Consider the following 24,223-nt stretch of genomic DNA (forward strand, 5'->3'; position numbering starts at 1 on the left):
TGATGACTAGAAACTTATATTCGTGTATGTGTTTCAAAGGAGTCACACTTGCCTGCTGCTTATAGAATTTACTCAAATGGATAGTTTTTTGTTTTTTTTTTTAATTTTCTTTTGGACTTTGCATAATGGATGGGCTTTTAAATTTTTTTTCTGCCATCCTTTATCATTTTGGGGGCCTACAATAAAACATTTTTTTTCTATAGAATATAAAAGAAATCATTCAATCTTCAATAGAAGAAAGGGCATTATAATCTACACAAATATAGTGACTACCCTGAGGCATCTGGCTTAGAGACAGGTAATTTTTTAAAATATTTTGCAGTCAGTTGATGTAATCCTTTTGATTCAGCCTAAGGAAATGTAGTGCACCAAATATATAGTATTTTCTTAGAAGAGATTGCAAATGAAAGTTGACTTCTCATGTCTAAACTTTTGGTTAATGGCACTGAGGTTCACTTAACGTACTCTCAAGTGAAAAGAGGTATCATAAGGTTTTCCTGACCATTGCCAAATAAAAGGAGCAAAAGAGAACCTATTTTGCTGGCCATTGTACAAGCACAGTATGTAATATATGACATGCATATTTTGAAAAATGTAAATAAAAAGAAGAAATATATGTTGAAAGAGTAAAAACAGAATGGAAGCTTAGAGTGGCAATAAAAAGAAAGAAAGACAGATACAGAGAAAGGTGAGTAAAATATGTCTCAACATTCATTCATCTTTGGTTAGATCATCTCTGGCATCAATATATCCGTTGTACCCTTGCTCCTCAAAATATGTCTGTGGACCAGCATCAAACTTTCAGGCTCCACCTACAACTATTGAATCAGAATCTGCATTTTAATAAGGCACAAATGTGATTCATATGCACATTCCTTTTCAAGAAACACTACTCTTGATCACAATGTCACGTAGTAACATGGGAAAGGAGAAAAAAATGAAAACTCTAAAATAAGACAGGATGAAACAAGAATACACATGGAAGCAGCAAATCAACTCTGCAACATAAGGAAAATTTCTATTGTTTCTGTTACAGTGTAATGTGTCAGTTATTTTATAAAGCTAGGAAGCAAAATAGAAATAAATTTTAAGTACAATTTCCTGTTTGAGGAGGATGTCAGCAGAAAATTTGGAGAAAGATACTATGATTGGCTCTTTTCCATGCTTTTTCCTTTTCATCTTATGCCTTTTAGTAAACCTATAAGCTGTCACAGAAACTAATATTAAAAGCAACAAATTATACTTTTGTTTATTTTGTTGAATGATGCTCATTAAAATTTTATGTTATATACAATTGCTGTCAGATTTTATGTGTCCAATTAATATTACATTAAATGGTACTTTTGTAAAAGAAGCAGTTAAAGGAAGCAGATGTGAGTTCTTAAAATGCAGCTATTATTAAACAAATTGGAAGCAATATTTTGGAATAATTTATCATAGATAGTATAACAATTATAAAAGCGGTTTGGTAAGAGATCTAAATTTTCTTATACTGCCACTACTTAGAGCTATGAGCAAGAAAACATTGCTCATTGGACATAGATTTATAAGAAAGGATATAAAATATGAAAATGAGGCAACATTTTGTATATATTTATGAGACATTGAAAAATAAAAGAACTCATTTTTTAATATAGCTGAGATCTATAAATGCATATGTATTATCCTGATACATTTTGACTGAAAGAGGATCATTTTATCTTTTACGCTAATATTTTTTTAACTGAAATTAAATCTCATTTTTGAATGTAAAAATGTTAGAAATTACTTTGGTTAACAAAAAAGATATTTCATAAGACTAATGTTTATGAAAAACCTTGTATCCTGCATGATTAATTTATAGTTAAAAGACAGAGTTGGGAATTTTATGCTCTTTTCTTTCTTCCCAAATGTTAGAAATTTTTCTTACTCACAAAAAGTGCCTAAATTATGTACATTTTTTGTAAAAGTCTTAATTAAATCATTATTTTCCTTATTTGTGAATATGGTCATAAACATACATTTTCAAAACAAGACATGGAACATTTATCTAGTTTTATTCTTTACTAATATTTGTTTTATTTTTAAAACCAGTGACTAGGATAAATCATACTTCTGTGGAAATAAGTAAAATTCAATGAGCCATGCAAATGTCTACCCATCAAATACATAAAATTCAATATTATTTTTAAAGTCAGGTCTTTACATAGAGCATCAAACAATTTATGCATTTTATGCAAAAGAACTCTTTTCTTAAAAATATCATTGTTCATTTGAAATGAAAGTCTAAGAAATCGGAACAGCTTTCTCTGTCAACTACATTCAGCTATACTTAAGATCTTGTTAAAATGACATCTTAACCTTAGCCTATCATTTTAACTTCTAATTCATTAAAATTGCCCTCTTCTTATCAGCTACTTTAGACTTGAGAAATTTCAAATGAAATGAAAATATTATTAAATCTCTTTTCCACCGAGAACAAATAATCCCTAAGTGCACCATTTAACAATGAATCTGACTCATGCACAGTAAGTTCAAATATTGATAAGTGAATTCACATCTGGATGAAAGTATCTTCATTCATACAGAAATGAATTCTTCAGCCAAGTGAAGAGCATTTATCTGAGTATAAATTTCAGTGCAAATATATATGTATATATATTTAAATATATTTAAATACTCTAAAAATTCAGATGACTGTCCTCCTTTACTAAAGATGATGACTTTCTCATCTTAGGTATTCTTTAGCAATTATGTCCACCTCACATTGTTCATATTAAAAGCATACTTTCTTTTAGGCATACCCAGATGGTTGTGAATTTGCCCTTCCCAACTGTACTTGTGGTTCAGAGAATTAAGATTATCTTTAAGTATAACTGAAATCAAATGAAAAGATACTAATACTGTAAAATGGCCTGATTTTTCAAATGAAGTATAAAAAAAAACTTACATGAAAGAAATAAAAGTTCTATGACCTGCCATTTAATTTCTGTGTTTAACTTTTAAAATTTATTTCTGGAGTAGTTTTATTTTTCTTTGCTCAAATTGAAATGGATCAAATGTTAAACTAACAAATATTTGCTTTCCAAAATTGGGTAAAGATAGGGAGAAAGCGCTTCTAGTCAGTGTCTCGGGTAAATGAGATCTGTTACATTTTAAAAGAGAATTTCACAGAATTTTTAAATGGATATTTTATTTTCAGATGTAAAATATTTAAAAGAAGAGGATGCAAATCGCAAGACTTTCACAGTCAGCAGCACCCTGGATTTCCGAGTGGACCGCAGCGACGATGGCGTGGCAGTCATCTGTAGGGTGGACCACGAATCTCTCAATGCCACCCCTCAGGTGGCCATGCAGGTGCTAGAAATACACTGTAAGTAAATGCTACTCCTCAACTCTTTATCTTGGCAGCAGATCCCTTCATCTACATTTAAAATCATTTCAGTATTTCCTGAAGTTACAGCAAATGTGCAGCAAAATCTAGAGCAAAATGATGTAAAATTACTCTTACTAGTATTAATCACATTCAACGGAAAGTAGTCTTTGCCAGAGTATCATTCTTGACAAGGAAGAAAAGTAAAGGAGATAGCAAAAGGTTAAAACTCCTAATTATCTCTCAATTGTTGGCTTGATGTATGTGTATGCATTCTAGTTGGTAGGAAGAGCAGTAATTTTGGCAGAATCAGAGAGGTGGGAATCTGATAAAACCTCAAAGAACTTTCTAAACATAACTTTATTATATGAAACGTGGCTTCCCATCTGTTTTTTAAATTAGAATTTTTTTTTTACTATTCTTAAAAAATATACTAAATCTTTATGAAGACAGGGGCATATCTATTATGCTGTCTTTCTTAACATCGTTATTGTTTACAAGTGTTAAGAACATTAATTGGATGACTCCAGTGAGCACAGGCAGTGCTAAATGCTTTGCTGGTATTATCTCAATTCATGGTATCTCACGTAAGGACATCCGCATAACAACGTGATCAATAGTTACTACTCTCTTTAGTCATGATTTATGGATAAGAACACTGAAGTTTATAGTGGTTGAGTCACTTGGCCAAGTTCATACAACCAGCAAATGGTAGACTTATAATCATGACACTTGTAGTTAGCAAGGTCCTTGGGATATAGTAGATGATCTAGAAATATCTATCAAAATGAGAATGAGTGGAATTGAAATATGTAAGGTAAAGTTAAAAAGAGTAGAGCACAAAGAGTTATAATTCTGAATCATTTTACTTGAATATTTCATATATTAGAGTTTTTTTGGTTTGGCTTTGTTATGTGTGATAATTTATAGCTTCAATTTAGAATGCATATGTGTGATATAAAATTGCATTGAATCTTAAAATTAAGATTAAATTAAGCCTAAGTACTGATCCTCTAATATGCCTCATTGTATTTTGTTTTCATTTATCTATTCAACAAGAATATATCGAGTGCCTGCTATGAAACAGGCATTCTTTTGGGCACTGGGGTTGCAGAAGTGAAGAAAGTAGAACATCATTAACAAAACTAAGTGAGGTGGTCTCCAAGTGTCAAAAGTACCACCACTACCAGTGGCAACAAACTCTATCTAGTTCATAAACTAGAGAATTAATTTCTGCGCAAACTAGACAACTTAAGTCAAGTTTATGGCATTCAGTAACCCTACAATAAATGTCAAATGCCTTCTTTCTTAGTGGGTTCAGGCTGCTGTGACAAAAATACCATAGACTGGGTGGCTTATAAACAACAGAAGTTTGTTTCTCACAGTCCTGGAGGCCTAAAGTTCAAGACCAGGGAGCAGCCACATTCAGTATCTGGTGAGGACCTTTACCCTGGTTCATAGTCGGCCATCTTTTCTCCATGTCTGCACATGGCAGGAAGGCCATTTACAACCACAGAAAGCACAGATGTTAAAGCAGAACTAGATTTGCTATTATAAAGATGCTGTAGTTAATCACGCTAATTTTTGAGGTTTCGCTGAATATCTTGGTCTCTGCTTTCAGACCTGGTCATGGAATAGACTTGCCTTTTCTTATTCCACCCCATAGTCACTGAGTAGCTTTATCGGATTATTGTTTAGATTCTAGAGAATTGCTTATGTTTGTTGAAGCTATTTCAGCCTAGCTGTAAGATGCCAATTGTTAGCTACCAAAGTCATTTTCACTTCCTTGGAAGTCCAGAATGGAACTATTATACATATCGGGCATTTTTAGCTGTTCACCATATTTCATTGAGCATTATTAAGCAAACTTCATGGGGGAAGGCAATTGAATTATTTAATTTTTGCAGAATTTTACATAAAAAATGTTACACTTGATGGCCAATTAAAAACAACAACTCATTCTATGGTGGTTTAATATGTAAATGGCTAGAAGGCAGAGACTAAATCTATTTAAATTATTTTTTATAGCATCTAGCGTACCATCATTCAAATATGTGAAGTTAATTAAAACTAACTGATGATAATGCTGAATGTTCCTTTAGGGATGCAGAATATTCCCCAGGGGTAGAATGAGGACTGGAAAGTAGAGAGGGACAGTTAATAACAGTTGGCATCAAAATTCAAGCAAACTGAGCAAATTGAGTGTGGTCTTCATAGACACCTAAGAATAAGGAAAAAAAGTCTCATGGTTGTTTCCAGACGCAGCAGATGGTTTCAGATAAGTTTCACATTTGTATGATGTGAAAAATTTCATGGATGCTAATGGGGGGAAATAGAAAGAAGAATTATAAAAGGGAAAAGATAGCTAGTCTTGAATGTATGGAATATAAATTTAGGATTTCCACTTTGTTTTACAATGTTTCTATTATGATTATTCACCAAGACTGGCCCCAGTAGAGGAACATTTAGTTTTTTGGACCCCCAGAGCAGAAGAGACACAATTGTTTTATGTGGTGACTGACAAGAGCAAGTATATATACCTACAGTAATGGGAAGTTATGACTACACCTGAAATAAAAACCTTGTGTTATTGCAAAAAGGCAAGTTTGATGAGAAATGACCTAAGGGTTAAACACATAGCACCAAGGAGCATAATGAAAACAAATAGTAGGAGGGGTTGCATTTCTAGAGCTAAATGTTTTAACTCTGTAACCCTGTGATACACAATTTAGAAGGACTAAGCCAAAAAAAAGTATCGCAGCAACATTCATTTCTTTATAAAATATTAATCTTAAATTTTAATGACACTATGATGGAAGAAAGTTTCTTTAAACTTGAAATGTAAGAAAATGTACACTTTTCACTGTGAACCACAAATGCTTGCAAATTTCAAGTAATAGGTAATAGCATACTTTGCACCTGAGCAGTGGGAAAAGCCAGTCTTTTTTTTTACAGATGGATATTCTAATTCATCTTCTTATTTTTACACAGATCACGTTGAAAACAATAACTTCTGTCTGATTTAATTTTAGAACAGATTGTATGAGTCAAATTTTATTTAGTTCTCAGTAAGAATAGTGTGTCGCCTCTAACAGATAGAACTATGAACAAAATACAGAAAAGAAGAAAATAACTGAACATTCATTTTCTGTGGTGACATTGACAAAATTACATAAAAATCAGCTGTTATTGAAAATGAAAACACAAGAGACAGATTAGTAAAATATTTCAGAATAATGAGTATTATGAGAAATCATTTTAGCATTGTGGCACTGAACTGCTAATATGGATAAATAAGAACCCAAATTTTAAGTCTGTATGTGTATGTGTGTTGTAAGGTACATTATATATAATCATTGAATCATGAAATCTTAAGCTGTCAGTAATATTTGTTTAGTATTTCTACTGTGTGACAGTGCCATGCTTTTCCTATAAAACAAATAATTATTTACACATGCATGTCATCAACTTTTGAAACAATACATGGTTAAATATGTCATAGAAGAGGACCCAACTAAACAAATTCAGTATAAGCACCATATAAGAAAAAGAAAGTAAATGAAAGAGAGGAGGGAGTGAGTGACTCTAGAAGCTGCCATATTGAAATTGTGTGCTTAAATGAGATCAATCAGGTTAATGACTGTAAATAAGAAATGCAATATATACCTTAATAACCAAAAATCTCCTGGACCCATTACTATAATAACATAAGGAATTAAACGGTCAATTTACTGTCTTGATCTTTAGCTTCTTGAGGCTTTTATTTCCATTCTAAGTAACATGCAAATAAATAGTGCAATTAATCCATTTTCTGCTTAATGCCTTATGTTTAAAAATGTATTTCTAAAGAGATTCCTTTCCTGTTTTGCCCTTTTAAACAGAATTACTTTGTGCTGAGAGGAACTGAATTCTCAACTGTACATATCTGCTACTTTTCTGGGTCATGTGATATACATGATTAGTTCTCCCTTTGGGTCTACTTATTTCAATAAAATAGATTTAAAAAATGAAATTCTGCTTATTGTAGAAGAGAGTCAATACAGATGGGTTTGGAGGCGTCTAATTATTTTGTTTATAACTTCATTTCCACCGTAGACTGACATGGTACAGAAATATTTTCAAATATAGGCAGAGATTCTTTATTAAGTGTAGCTTTGGCATTTGTCTTTTTCCATTGATTGAAAAATAATTATTTCCATCTACTTAGTCCTCCCTACACAAATCTGTACACCTCTTTAGCCCAGGTAAGAGTCTTTTAAGTTGTCCTGTGTTAGTTATGTCAACTATGCTTCCACTACTTTTCCATTTGTTATAGAAAGCAGTTGATTAAATGTTTGAGGCTACATAGGTTTGTTGGACAGAAAGGTGAATGTTACAAGTAGCATTTTAAAATAACATGCCGCACACATCTGGTGTTCCATGTGTAAAATGCTGATTTTCTAATTACCTTGTCTGTGACAAATTTTCTATGGTCCAGAGGCATAGACTATAAAAGGAACCAGGAAAGGTGAAATGAAAACTATCTTTAGGTTAAATTTTAAAAATTAAAATAAACTGTTCTTTTGATACACCAAATGTCACATTTGTGCATGAGGGTGCCTTGGAAGTATTTTTAATAGAGCCCAAAATATTTCACAAACCTCATGAAATGTGTACATACTAGAATCATGAAATGATCTATTCCGCATAGCAAAAAGATATTTAACTTCATTAACAAAAGTAGCCTAATGTACAGCCTCTATTTGAGATGCCAATAGGTTTTTCAACTTTTTCAGGGAAGATACACTTATTTATTACCGTTTATCATATTACTCATAGTAATGTATTACCAGCACATTTTTATCATGAGTTAATTCTTTTTTCTTTTATATATGATAGGACTATTTTATTTAGTCCCTGGCAATATCAAATTATTAGAAGTAATTGGATCAACAAATATTTTAAGTGATCTAAATGCAAGGATTCAAATGTTACTGTAATGTTTCTATTATTAATAGGTCTAACATTTTTTGTGTAATTAAAGTCCAATGAAGAGGAGTGTATGTTTGTGAATAGATTCTAAATGTTTAAAAACAACAGATTCGTTGATTAAAATAACATAATATAGTCTCAAATGGCTTTTCCTAATCAAACTGATCATAAAATATGTATTTATAAAACTTTTTAGAAATCTTAACATTGTTTTAACCATTCAAATTAACTTCATATAAAGAGAGTCAAAAATAGTCCCCAAATGATGTAATGTATATATAGTAGAGATGTTAGTGTATCTTTTGCAGATAATGTTAGGTTATTTTAATAGAGAAAAAAATGAATAAGAAAATGAAACAATTTTGGCAAGTAAAACCTAATATAAACATGTTATTACTAGCTAGTATTTTAAAGTTTCCATTTAATAACCAATTCTATTTTATAAATCTATTTGTAAAAGATACTTAAAAACTGATTTTTTTTCAAAGTGACTGCATTTTTAATGTCCCTCATACTTTCAAGACTGTTCTAGTTCTGTTTTTCTGAATGAATTATAACACACACACACACACATGAATACAGACACACATTTCTAAGAGAAAAATAGATGATTAGAACACTACTGTAATAGATTGATATATAAACTTTATTAGATTAGCTCTTAATATATCAGCAAAGATTGTCTATACTATTTATAATCTCGGTTCAGTAGACTTTTTTTTTAATCAAAATGCTTTATTTTTTAGAGCAGCTTTCAGTTAACAGAAAAATGAATCAGAAAGTACAGAATTCCCATATACACCATCATCTCACCTCCATCACAATGTCTCCTATTATTAACATTTTGCATTTTTGTGGCCCTTTTTTTTTTTTAACGGCTGATGAGCCAATATTAATAGATTATTATTAACAAAAGTTTATAATTTAGAGTTTGCTCTTTATGCTGTGTACTTCTTACCAATTTATAATGTCAGGTAGCCATAGACATTTTGTTTTTAGTTCTTTTTAGGTTTTAAGTTTTGGGGTTTTTTTTAATGATGTGTAGATGTAATAATAAAGGGGAAGGGATAGCAAAAAACAACTTTATTAGACTCTTTAATAAGAATTTAAATATAGCAAACTTGAATTTCTATTTAATATTTTCTGGGTTTGATGATATATATTCCCAAAATGGGCAACAACTGCCATGCAAGATCCTGGAATATATCCATATTCTAAGTACTGAGTCCAGACTTCAAATATATCTTTAATGTGTCCTCTCTTAACTGCTTCTCTTTCTTCCTGCACTTGATAGTTCATAATTTTTTTTGAAGGGAGTAAAAATACCTTTTTTCTATCATTGCAAAACATTTCATTTTTAGATTTATAAGCACCAATTACATTTTAAAAAATTATTAATGTCTTTATCATGAATTACCTTCAACATGTTTCTGCTTATAAATTATAAATTCTTTTGCACAAAGAAGCACCAAAGATGACAGAATATTGTCATATTTTCTTTTTAGCAAAATCATGTTGCAGAATACTGTGTATGAAGTCTTTCCTTGTTTCCTTATAAATTGTTCACTTACCAATTTTTGAATTTGCTAAAATTCATCGAGATTAAGTGAAGACTTCTGTTTCACCATTTTCACTAGATTCTTGACTTCTACTATCTTCTCCTTGCATTTATTGTCTGACCTAATAATTTTGAAATACCTTTCTCTGTCAGTGTCCTTCTCTTGCCATTATGAGCAGAAAATGAAGATTCTAAATTTTCAGCTGAGATCATGAGTACTAAACACCCAACAAACAACCAAATGAAACTATGATGATGGTGTTTTTATTTCTAAACTTCTCTTCCACAATCATGAAGGAAAATGCATAACCTGAACAACCCTGTAAGTAAATAGGAATCAGGCAGTGGTGATGATTTATATCACCCTTGTGTAATCCTTCCACATCAGCAACTTACTGTGATGATGGAAATGTTCTATATCTGTCCCAAAATAGTAGCCAATAGCTGGCTAGACGTGGCTGCTCAGCATGTGAAATGTGGGTCTTGTGACTAAGGAACTGCAGTTAAAATTTTATTTAATTTTAATCAATTTGCATTTAAATAGCCACATGTTGTTACTATATTGGTCAGCAACACTGTATAATTTCATCATACTTTCATTGTCATTATGTCATCCCTTTTAACATAGTTGGGGATAATTGATGAGTTAGGAATGAGTTAATAGTGAAGTAATTCATAGAATGCCAAAGTAACAAGATTTGTTACCAGAAATATGATACATATCATATCATAATATATCTTACACTGACAAAAATCAAACATATTTGTTGACATTAGGAAAATAAAAACAATTTTTTTTCCATTATAAAAGCTACAAAAAAATGTTCTCATTGTAAAGGAGAAACTTCATGGAGACCATCTGCTCTAACTATGCAATAATTTTTTTCACTTGACTTTTCTCAATTTAAATATATTTCCAAATATGCCACTAAATTTAAGAATTAGTATTACAATTTTTATTGTTATTGTCATGGTGATTATGATAATTGATGATGATTTTGGCCTTTCACATATTTACCAAAATTATATCTAAGGGGACATTTTAAAGATTAGATCATGTATGAAATAAAAACAAATCTAATAGTTGACTAAATGGCTAACAAACAGGAAATGGAGTATCAACTTCCACACTAAGCTTTATAGTTTTATGCTGTCATTGTATTTGACCTAACCTGTGCATTGTGTATTAATATTGTATGTTTGTTAAATAAACATCAAACGCTTAAGCTATCCCATGACAGATTTATAAAAGCTAAAACAAGTTGATATAAATGTGTTTATTCCATTGTTTATTGTTTCTTTTTGTGTCCCCATGAGGAATCCATTTAATGTTGCTTTTGATAAACTTCATTTAAAAAAGCGTCAAAAACGTAAACAGCTTAAAAATGTTTAAAAACACAGTGAGTTCATATTTTTTGCTTTGTCCTTTAAATGATGATATGGAGCCTTTTTTTTTCAAAACTAGGCTTTCAAAAGTGTCAAAATGTCTTATCTAGTTTTGAAATTTGACAACTGGCCTTTCTGATGCCTTTTCCTAAGTAATCCATCACAGTGTTGAAACCATCAACTAGTTGAATTTGTTCTATCTCCCTCCCAAGCACAACTAACTCTATCAACAATCTTGAATCAAAACTATGCAGTTTGTATCAAATCAGACCATTAGTTTAGGAGAGTTTCATTCAATAGATTCCAAAATTTTATTTATTTTATTACTTTAACTGTTACAAATTCCTAAATTATATATTTCTTTATTCCCTAAATATTTTCATTATTCTAATAACAGGAATAAAATATTGGAGAAACAATTATATTAAGCTAAAATGTAAGTAAAGATAACAAATGAGATACAGAGAAAATGTGCTTAGAGTAATGTACTATGGAGCCCCCAATGATAGAAATTTATGAATTCAAATATAAACAAAAATATCAATGCATTTATTATGTGTATTTTTCCTGCCATCTTTTTCTTTTCCATAAGATCTTCCTTGTGACTTTACTTTATCATAGAGACATAATTTACTTTAAATTGCTTCCTGATCTGATCAGTTTTACATATTGTCAAGTATCTCCTAAAGCCTGCTTTCTGATCCTTACACTAACTTGATCACAAACTTAAGATGACTTCTTACTGCCTCTAGCAAAATGTCCACATTCTTTGGCCTGAAATTCAAGGCTTTGAAAATATAATCGCCTATAATGCTGCTCTCAGCACCCATTTTTAGGTAATGCACCCTACACTTGGAAGTATTTCTAGATGCCTCATATAGTCCACACTCTTCTCTACATCAACCTTTTGTTCAGCTCTTTGCCTCAAGTTCCTTTCTTTTATCCCTCTAGAAAATTCTGCCAGTCTAAATACTATGTATTGTTTGAATTGTTTTAAGTGCGACTTGTTTAGGTAACTTTCTTGGTTTCTGACAAATATGTGTAATCTCTTCTTCCAGAACTCCCATGATGTTTCACCAGAATGCTGTGTTGCTTTCAGTTGTGAACTTTGCATTATTTTGAACTATGCATGATTTATCTTCCTTATTGGGACTAAATTACTGTGGATATGTAGCACTTGAATAGTAGTAGTAATGTGTCTTGTACTTATTATAAATATGTATTATTTGTACATATTTGTCAAGCAAATAAATGATGGCCACAAGAGTAAGTTTTCACTAGAATTATAAGAAGTTGTCAGACAGTTGAAAGAAAAGTACCTGATAGTTTTGAGCATTATGAAAAGAATGTTGTGAGTTAAAAGGAAAGTAAAAGTTTGAGTTTTACTGGAAAATTACAAATAGGAAAAATAAATTAGACATCTTAGAAGAAGTCAGTCTTACACAGAGAGAATGAATAGCAGGTAGTGCTGCAGCTGAAACGGTTCTGGTTAATTCTGTGTATATCAACCCACTACTCCCAATAAAAAGTGATAGACCTTGAGGTAGAGATCGAGCTTGATTTGCAGCTTTTTATTTCAGGAAAGTATCCTAATGGCCTGAGCCAGAGTATTCAGCATTTCCTTCATTTCAGATATCCAAGCATCACATATAAATGCACTCAGTTTCACAGTTCTCTAGTACTTCCCAATTCCAGTAACAAGGAAGAGATATATAGATAATGAAGTGAGTCAATATAAATATCTTAGAGGAGGACACCATTAATATTTTGGGTCCACATAATTCTTTGTTGTGGAGGGACTGTCTTGTGCATTGTAGGATGTTTATCTAATGGGTAGAAGCTACCCATTAGATAGTATCCCCTCTCCTTATCTCCTGCACTGTAATAGCCAAAAATGTCTCCAGAAATTGTCAAATGGCCTCGGGGGGACAAAATTATTGCTAATGGAGAACCATTAACTATTCCAGAGTAAACTCTAAAGTGGCTTCACAGAAGTGAATTGTTGCATAATTTTCTGTGTATTAATGAAATTACCAAGAGATTTTTATAAGGGTGCTAAATAAAGTATTTTGTTCGAAAACCATGTAATATAGTTGCCATTAAGGCAAAGAATCACAACTCCTTCACCTGCAAAATACTTAAAAGTTGCTAAATTCCCCTTGACAGAAATTTGCTGTGGGGATATTTCAATGTTATTCATGAAGAAGAAGAATATGTAAATAAGAAAGATACATTGTAATATATAAGGTAATATACAAATTTATATTTCCCCAGTTTTATTCATATGTAATTGATATATAACATTGTAATAGTTTAAGGTATACAACATAACTATTCAACCTATGTATATATAGCTGAATGATTACCATAATGTTCAATTAATATCCATCACTGCACATAATTACAGATTTTTTCCTTGCAAGAAGAACTTTTAAGATCTACTCTCCAAACAACTTTTAAATATACACTACAGTATTGTTAACTATAGTCACTGTGTTGTACATTACATCCCCAGAACTTACTAATCTTGTCACTGGAAGTTTGTACCTGTTAATCACCTTCACTCAAAGAGTATTTTCATCTGTCAAAGAAAAAAAGACATGAGAGAGAGATGTGAGAGAGTTTTTAAAAAAGTTAGAGAGACAGAGACAGAAAGGTTATGCATAGAACTCAGTAACATTGTCAGATATGTTTTACAACTTGCAGATCATGTAGAGACAAAGCAAGTCTGGGGCCCTGTTCCAATTCAACCAGATGGAGGAAGAGTTGATTCTGAATACCAATAGAGCACGTATTACCATAAGCATCAATCCCTCTTGTACTCAAAAGAGAACAGAAAACACAGACTTGCTGAGGTGTGGTAGATCAGGAGAGATTCACACTGTCGAGGTTGATGTATGATTGTGTAACGGGAGTGAGTCATTTCTCTGAGCCTTAGTTTCCTATTCTGCACAGAAAGTTAACAACAGAACCTACCTTGTATGCGATATGAGACTTCAATCAGCCTATGCATGTAGGGCATTTCCAACAATTATTTACCAAGTATTTGATCAATGTTTAGGATAACTGGAAGATAACTGTGACAAATAAATTTGACTTTATAACACACTAGTGGTCCTGATTATGGGAAAGAAATTACCAAAAAACATTACTCATTCATTTATTCAACAAATATTTAAATAAAGTCTAGGAGTTATTCTAAGACTGAGGATAAACCAGTGAACAAAATAGAAATAATCTCTTCTGTAATGAGCTTACTTTCCTAAAAATATGCTAAGTCCTCAGTAGCACCATTTATGAAAACTAATACTTGAGCTTTAGGTGTTACAGTATGAAAGTTAAAATGTACAATGCTATAATGTTACAGTGTTACAATTACAGTGAAACAATGGCTAGAAATGGGTAATAGTACTGTGCCGTGTATATTTTGGGAACTATATAAATGTTTGTTAAATGAATCATTTGGGAGTCCTCATAGGAAATAACTTTTCTGGACAAGTAAAATCATAAAACTATCAAGATAACACTTCCCTTTTACTGAAAGATCCATATAATTCCATGGGCAATGCAAATTACTGATACTTTAAGTTAAAACCATCTTTGTTTACTGAATATATTATACAACATGAAATGATACAGTAAACTAATATTGGATGTTAGTTTATGATAGTTTCTCTTATTTAGCAATTTGGCCATCATACATAATAGGCTCGATATTACTTATATATAACCTGTTGCATTTCTTCGAGTACAGAGCAAGTGAGTTTTTTAATTGGTAAAATACTTGATTTAAAACTTCCTTTTATTCACCTACCTGCAAAGCCCTTAGTGATAAATAAGTGTTGTTGAACTACTGATACTAAATACTTTAAGAGCTGGGCTTTCAGTTTGTCTATTAGGTAGTCTAATAGTAGTTTCCTCACAGATCTTTGCTCTTTTCTAAAGTCTTTGTTAAAGATATAGAAAGTCAATTCCACTGGATCAGTATCTTTACTTTGATTCAAATCCTTAGTCATTTAAATAGAACAGGAGGTGTATTTACTTCCCAAGTTCATAAAGCTTTAAAAATTTGAACAATTATTTTAAAAAAACAACATTTTACCCGTATCTATCTCTTTATAGTAATTGTATTTTTTTAAGTAAATGAGTCCTAGAATTTGTCAGATAAGTAAAAGAAATAATACTTAAGAAGGTATGTTTTCTTTTCATATTTTATTAATTTTAAAGATGGATTCTGGAGAATAATATTTTTCCTACAAAAAACGTAGAGGAAAATTTTTTTTGCTTTTTTATTAGTAAGTACTAAAAAATTATTTAATTTATTTAATTTTTATTTTTTAATAAATGTTACGCATTTTAAAGGTTGCTTTTCCATTTACAGTTGTTACAGAATATTGGCTATACTCCCCAAGTTGTACAATACATCCTTGAAAAATTATTTGTGAATGAATGACCATGTTCCTATTTTTTATATGCTTCTGCAAAACTTCTTCATTTGCTTTCATTTTGAGAGAAATAGCAAGCAACTCATTCATTGATTCATCCAACATTTAAGGAACAATTATATCAAGCATTTTACTAGGATTTGACAACATAAAATCAAATAGGTTAAGATCTTGGATTCTAAATGCTCAAAATGTGGTTAATGAAACAGCCATGTTAAAAAAATTACATTTTATTAAGTGCAGCATTTTATAATAACAGTATATATCCTATATCATGAAATCATTTAAACCTAATCATTTACTTCTTCCTGTCATTCATGTGTGTATATATTAACAAATTGTATATTATAAATGTTACATATCATGTAATATTGTATTATATACATAAATTTATGATCAATAAATAGGGTGTTAGAGTTGAATTATTTGAAAACAGTTTAAAACAAATATGAAAATTATTAGTTTGCAAAAATAAAAATCTGAGTTTAACTTATAGGATAAAGCAAATCGAAATTAATTGTGGTAATGCTAATGCATTTTCACTAACCTACCTTTTTTTTACTGTTATTAATTGGTACAATACAATATATTATATGAGTAATTTTAAAGCAGAATATCATGCACATCCACAAAGTACTGAAGAAAAAGTGTCATTCTGTTTTGTGAAGAACTGGAGCAGGATGAAACGCAACTCATATCGCACCTAGACTAGAAAATAGAGAGATTATTTCCAAAGCAAGCATGGAATTACTATATAAGTAACCTCTGGTCAGAAAAATATTTCCAATCCTTTTGAAATAAAAAACTACAACCAAGAAGAAAATCTACACATAACTTAAATATAGACAGGAGCAAAAGAAAAAAGATAAACCAGAAAACTATTTCTATAATTCTTAATAGGTAACTTGGCAAAGGCATGCATTGAAAGATTTATATTATGCAATATTTACATTCTGATTCCTATTCATATCTGGGTTAGTGAAAAGATTAATAGCATAATAAATGCATAAATGTAAAGGTTATTTTAGAAAACTATTATCCTACCATCTACTCTCCATTGCATCACTTCTGAAAAATTCCCTGCTTATTCTGATATACATATCAGAATTATATATATATATATATATGAAATATAGAAAAATATGTTTACATGGGGCTTTCAATTAAAATAAATCTTTTGAAGAAATTCTGAAAATTGAAGATTCTTTAAATTAATTCAGTTTTTGAGATGACAGTTTTTATTTTGCCTTGTTTTTGACTCACTGAGATATCTGAGTAAGAATAGGAGTTCCCCACTAATTTAAAGGTGTTATTTCTAGAATGTTATGGCCAATTCACTAACAGTGCTTGATTAACTTCCTTATGGATATAATAATGTGACTAACGAAAATATCATAGGAATAGTAATGATAGAGATCTTTATCATTAAGTTAAAAACCTGTTAAAGCCCAAAGTATTTCCTGTTATTAAAAAAAATTCTTTGAGAAAGAGTCACACTTGGGATCATAATCACATATCTGTAGTATGTGATACAGAAAAAATGGAATTTTGTGTATATTGCTAACATGGCATGTTTAAAGAGTAATGCTGACCTTTCATGAAACTGTAAACTAGAATTTTGGCTAATTATTTAAATAAATCTCTTCACAATTGAATGCTTCCCCTTTCAGAAACATGTAAGGAGAGAAAAGTAGTTTATTTATCTAGTATATGAATTAAAAAAAAAAAACTGCCATTTATATAATCATGGAAGGTTGTTTTCTAATGTTATCTCATGCAGAAAATTTATACCAGAGAGAGAGTCATCAATGGCCATTAACTTAAACTAAATATGTGCTAAAAGTAAAGACTAATCAAAGATTTGTGACATGAATATTTAAGATTAATTTTCCATACACATGCAGGCCCCAACAAAATTTCAAGTAAGCATTTTTGAATATTTTAAAATTAGTGTATAGAATGATAAATTAAAAATTTAGTGCAATTATTTATTTAATAATTTATTCATTAAGTACAGATTTTATATAAAGCACTATGTGAGACACTGAGGATACAACAATGACTTTTTAAAAATTATACAAGAATGAAAAAGAGAACATATGGCAGAGGTATCTGACCAAATGTGAGGGTAGTGAATGATTGTCCTCAGCACATCATAAGAGTTAAGATTTAAAAGTTAAAAAAGAGAAGGACCCCCCCCCCAAAAAAATGGAGCAGTTCAGGTAATTTGTACAAATGCAAGATGAAAAATATTCATTAAAGTACCTGAAAGAAAGTATAATTATCTGGAATTCAGTGAAGGAACTGAGTATTAGAAAGCAGGAGAATAAATATGTGAGGTGATCACAGAGAACTTAAAGACTGTGCTGATGATTTTGCTTTTAATCCTAAGAGCAATGATTTACCATATAAAGTTTTAACTAGAATATTGGTGTCATCAGATTTATGTTTGAGAAGACGGTTTTGTTTCATTCTAGAAGAAAGATGTAGAGATGTAAAAAGTTGACACGTGGGAGGCCATTTGCTATTGTGGTAAACTAGATAAAAGAAGTGGTTGTGGAGTTGTGATAAATGAGTAGATTTCACAGTTGTTTAGAAGATAGGTCAACCAGACTTGGCAATTTTGATTGGTTATAGGAAAGAGAAGAGAACAGGAGGTATCTGGTGTAAGTAACTGGACGAAGGCTGGTGGTGTCTGTAGAACTGAAATTGCTGGAAAAACAACATGTTAGGAAAGGGCTGGAGACTTTGAGTTTATTTTGGACGTATGAATGTGCCATGTCTTTTCAACATCCAAGTGGGCATGTCAGATAGGTGCTGCATATACGTAAGTGTAGCTTCTGGTAAAGAACTGCTCTAATATATAAATGTGGAAGTCATTAATGAGTAGATAGAAACTGAAGAGATGGGAGTGGCTGAAAGGACCTAGAGAGAATTATGTGAGAACAGATTGTTGATAATCTCAATATTTAAAGGTTAAGTACAAGAAGATAGCCCAAGAGAATATGAGAAAGAGTAGCCAGAAATGTAGGAGTTAAATCAGATATACGTGTGTCTGTGGAGGGGGTGGGGAGTGAAGGGGGATGAATATTAAAAAATGTGTGTGTAAGATAATTCTTAGAAATAGAGACTAATCAACATTGTGAGTAATTTTGAAACAAAAACCATAAAAGAGTATTGTATTCTATGACTTGATTTTGGTAACTGAGGTTATTTGGTGATCTTCCTGAAAGTTCCATAGAAATGCATGCTAAACTTGTTATCTGCTTTGGCATTTGCTTATAATTCAGATCCTTTATTTTGGATCTAATGGGAATGCTGAACCATGCTTCTGGGACCATTTGTTATACAAATTCTCTAATACACTACTTAAACTAAGCAGGCCGAACTAAGAGAAATGAGACTATATCCTGTCTTCCTCTCTTCTAACACCTGCCTGCTCCTGTGTATTTTAACTCACTGAGGCAGATGCTGGGGTGACTGGCCCTTTTGGCACACACCATTCCTGTGCACTGAGTAGACGGGGGCCCAGGGAAGTAACACCCGCACCCCCACCCTCAGCAATCCTCAACCAAACACAGATGAGCACTGGTCAATATTCCCTCAATACTCCTCTCCCTCACCCATCAATTAAGAGAACCCTGAGGCGTTCCCTACATTGTCTTCAGAGTTTCACAGCAGGACTGACTCCCAGTTGCCCCTGGTGTAATCTGCTCAATAATACACTCTTTTTTTTTAAAATTTTTTTAATTGAAGTATATTCAGTTTACAATGATTTGTCAATTTCTGTGTACAGCATAATGTTTCAGTCATACATGTACATACATATATTTGTTTTCATATTCTTTTTCATTATAGGTGACTACATGATATTGAACAGAAAAAAAGTGCTGTTTATCTATTTTATATATAGTAGTCAGTATCTGCAAATCTCAAACTTCCAATTTATCCCTTTCCACCCTCTTCCCCCTTGGTGACCATGTTTATTTACTATGTCTGTGAGTCTGTTTCTGAGTCTCTTATCAATAATACACTCTTTATTTACTTCCTTCCCTTCCTATCTCACTTCCCAGTGCTCCCTGAGGTCACCCCCTGTAAAAGAAATTTCTCAGGGATTGTTTGTAAGGGTTCGACATTTGTCAGGGTTCTACAGAGAAACCGGATCAACAGGATTTTTACAAAGGTGCAAATTCCAAGATCTGCAAATTGAGTCAGCAAGCTAGGGACCCAGAAGAGCTGACTTAGTTCCAGTCTGAGTCCAAAGGCCAGAGAAACCAGAAGAGATGGGCCTGTAGTTCCATCCTGAAAGCCAGTAGTCTCAAAACCCAGTCTGAGTCTGACATATCAGCTCAAATGCCATCGGACAGGAGGAATTTGTGGGAAGGTCTGCCTTTTTGTTCTATTCTGGGCTTCAGTTTATCAGATAAGCCCCACCTATCTTAGGAGAGAAATCTGCTGCTCAGTCTACTGATTTAAATGTTAATCTTGTCCCAACACACTCTCACTAAAATATCCAGAATAATGAATGAATGGCCAAAGATCTGGGCACCCCATGGTGTAGCCAAGTGACATGTAAAATTACACATCAAATTATCCCAAAATCACACTATTCTGATCTTTCTTCTCCCACCATTTTCTCTGGAATTGAAGCTTTATTTTGTATGTCAAGATGAAATTAAAAGTTGCTATTTGTATATGTGGTCAGAGTTTAAAAGATGATAGTCCTCATTTTCCCAGGATCATTCTGATTCATTCTTGTTACCCTGTATATTAAATTACTATTCCCTCTTCACTTTTAAAAATGTTCTGCTTGGAAGACAAAATTTTATGATCATCATACTAATAGATTCTGTAAATGTGATGATGATAATAGAAAAATTAGTGAAGTATATTTCAATCTTTTATTAAATGATCTTTTTCTACTGGTTAAAAATTATGATGAATATGTGTCATATTTCTTCAAATTAATTTTTTTCCTGGGTTTTATATTTCAGACTAGTTATTTTCCGTGATGTACATGAAATACCTATTTGTAAACCAAATATTATTGTTGATTATTTTTTTTTAAAGGATTGAGAAAGAATTTCTTTTTTTAAAGGATTGAGAAAGAATACATTTGGAAAGTATAAGTAATTTGTAAGTATAATGTAAGGTCTTCACAAGATCGGAGTTTATTGTTCTATAGATGACAAATCTGAGTAATATTTTTCTGAAATAAGATAACTAACCTGAAAATGACACAGTTGGTGGATATTTATTTAATTAGTTTCTAAGTCAGAAAGTGAGTATAACCTCAGGGTAGTTTAGTTCTTCTGTCACGACAGAGGGGAGAGTGAGAATAATCGTGACTGTCTGGAGCATTCAGAGCCTGGTTTGCTTATGGTTGAGAATATGAAGATCAGCGGAGATACTTTCCTATTGACTATGGAGCATGCACTAGCAAAGTCTCATAAAGGAAAGAGCGTATCTTTTCTTTTATTTTTCATTTTTCTATGAAATATGTATCTCCTGTTGATTAAAGAATATTACATGGCATAAAAGTTAGGAATATAAATGTCAAAGTGTTTTTGCATCCTCTTCCACCAAGGATGACTTTATTGTTAAATAAAAATAACTTTATAACAATTATGTTGTAGCATATGGAACAAAATATTAACTTTTCATAATACACTAAATAGCTATTTCAGATGATTTGCTAACTGTACTTTAGGGCAAACAGCATGTGCTAAGTGCTGCATTACTGCATTTTCAGAAAGATTCTGCATAATGCTTGTGAGGCATTAGTTGATCTTGAGTTCTTTGTTGGTTCCTTATTGTGAGTCCCTTGTATTCTTGCAACAATGAAAGTGTTGTTATTCAAATGCACATAAATGCATTCAGTCTATAATAATAGTATTCATAGCCATCTATAAATAGTTGAAGAAACAATTGTATGAAATGGTTGATATTTATCTGAACCACTTTTTGCAATTTCACTTTTAAATTCAGATTTCAGAAGTAATACATCAGTGGCACTCGTAAAATATTCAGATACTGTTGTTAGTTTTTCCTGGACAGGATAGTAGGTTCTTAAAATTGCATACCCTGTTTTTCACCCAATCTAAGATATCCCTTCTAAATATACACAATTAGGCTGAACATACACCAGGATGTACAATTATTAAATATGTAGTTTTATATGTGTTTAATGACTTTACTTAATATTTCTTTTTATTTTTTTCTAGATACACCATCAGTAAAGATTATACCATCTACTCCTTTTCCACAAGAAGGACAACCTTTAATTTTGACTTGTGAATCCAAAGGAAAACCACTGTAAGTAATTTAATGAGCAATAAAGTTTTTCACTGTTTCTTCTATCCTGCTTTGACTGCAGACTTTAACTGCAGAAATCCAGTGTTTCTGTCTTTTCTTGGTGGGCAAAGTGATCTCAGAACAGAAAACCCCCTGAACCATGTCTTCATTAAGTGTCTGTTGAAGATTGGTCTTTTACTTTGACATCTAGTGAAGTTTCTGGGAAGGTTTCCAGCTGTGATTTTTGTTTTCTTTTTTTTTTCCCCACTAAGATGTTTCAACCTGAAAGGAGCATGGGCTTAATCAGTCACTGTTTACATCATCAGATTGATAGAAGTTACACTTTGCTGAACCTAGTTCTCTCATGAAAAACTTTGAACATATTGAATACTCAAAATATGCCCAAGTTTTAAAGTTGCATGGGAAATCATTTTCATAAGGGAAAGCAAATCTACATTTCTTATGTAGCCCCATGAGACATAATTTGGGAATGTGATATGGTTGGAAGTAATGTGAATGAAAAGGGTCAGAAGCTCAACATTTTTAATTATAAAGTGATTTCATTGTTATATCACTTCAACTCTAAAATTTCACTTTTTGACCATGTTCATGAACAGCTAACTAGTAGAAAATCTGTATTTAATACAAAATTCAAGTATAGAAAAAATAAGCATTATTTAAAGACTGAAAGTGATTTGATCCTTCTGTAGTAACACTCTACTTGGAAATGAAAGTCATTTATTTGATCTTTTTGGAAGCTTCCAATTGATTTGCATTTCCATTTAAATTTTAATAGGAGGAATTGAATTGTTCTTTATACATGTTGGGGGAGAATAGGTTCTTGCCTCGTGCAGGAAAAAGTCAAGAGCAAGGCATGGTAAAGTGAAAGCAAGTTTATTTAGAGAGATACACACCCCATGGACAAAGTGCAGTCTGTCTCTCTCAGAAGGGAAAATGGCTTAGGAGATAACACTCCTTAGGCAGAGTTTGGGCCATCTTGGAAAGGTGAGAGGGAGAGAAGCTGAGAGGTGTGGGGTGTTTAGTTTAAAGTAAAAGTAGATGCACACAGCATAGAGTGCAGGCTGTCTCAGAAGGCAAGAGAGAGAGCGACAGCAAGAGTGACCACGTGGTGCAGAACTGTTAGGTTTTATGGGCTGGGCAATTTCATATGCTAAGGAGTAGGAGGATTATTCCACCTACTTTGGGGAAGGGGCGAGGATTTCCAGGAAATGCACCCCTGTGCCCACATTTTGACCTTTTATGGTCAGCCCAGGAACTGTCATGGTGCCTATGGGTGTGCCATGAGTCTCCAGGTCTACTGGAAGTCTAATCTTCCACCATCTTGGTTCTGATCAGTTTGTCCTGTCCTCAATGGCTGTGTCGTTCCTTCAATGGTTGTGTCCTGCCCCCTTTCCTCCTGCTTCATATGTAAATGTATGTGATAGCTTTTCTGCCAATCAAATTTAATAACTAAAAATTTATTTCTCATAACATTTGTTATTTAAGTGTAGATTTTATATTATCACATGAGGAATTTATCTAAAATAATTTTAAGACAGAAGCCTGAAATTTCAACTTCCTCAGTTGTATTGTATTATACTATTTAACGCACTAAGTGAACTCACAATTTCTTTATCACCAGTATTGATATTTTGTTTTTTTTTTAACTTTTTAACTTTTTTTATTGAGTAATAGTCATTTTACAATGTTATGTCAAATTCTAGTGTAGAGCACAATTTCTCAGTTATACATGAACATACGTATATTCATTGTCATATTTTTTTCTGCTATGAGCTACCACAAGATCTTGTTTATATTTCCTTGTGCTATACAATATAATCTTGTTTATCTATTCTGCATTTTAAAATCCCAGTCTGTCCCTTCTCACCCCCCGCTTCCTTGGCAACCACAAGTTTGTCTTCTATGTCTATGAGTCTGTTTCTGTTTTGTTTTGTTTTGTTTTTAGATTCCTCATATGAGCGATCACATATAGTATTTTTCTTTCTCTTTCTGGCTTACTTCACTTAGAATGACATTCTACAGGAACATCCATGTTCCTGCAAATGGCGTTAAGTTGTCGGTTTTTATGGCTGAATAGTATTCCATTGTATAAATATACCACCTCTTCTTTGCTCAGTCATCTGTTGATGGACATTTAAGCTGTTTCCATGTCTTGGCTATTGTAAATAGTGCTGCTATGAACATTGGGGTGCAGGT

General features: G+C 32.0%; 1 protein-coding gene across 3 annotated transcripts in view; it reads left to right on the top strand.

The window, feature by feature from the left end:
* Positions 1–24,223, top strand: part of CADM2 (cell adhesion molecule 2) — a 948,596-nt gene that overhangs the window by 821,682 nt on the left and 102,691 nt on the right. For all 3 annotated transcript variants that reach the window (XM_010966456.3, XM_045503936.2, XM_074361441.1), the window contains exons 5-6: positions 3,182–3,352; positions 21,937–22,027. In XM_010966456.3, coding sequence (XP_010964758.1) covers positions 3,182–3,352; positions 21,937–22,027 — 262 coding nt within the window. The remainder of the gene's footprint in view (positions 1–3,181; positions 3,353–21,936; positions 22,028–24,223) is intronic.

Source organism: Camelus bactrianus, chromosome 1, assembly GCF_048773025.1.
Source record: "Camelus bactrianus isolate YW-2024 breed Bactrian camel chromosome 1, ASM4877302v1, whole genome shotgun sequence".
NCBI classification, from domain to species: Eukaryota; Metazoa; Chordata; class Mammalia; order Artiodactyla; family Camelidae; genus Camelus; species Camelus bactrianus.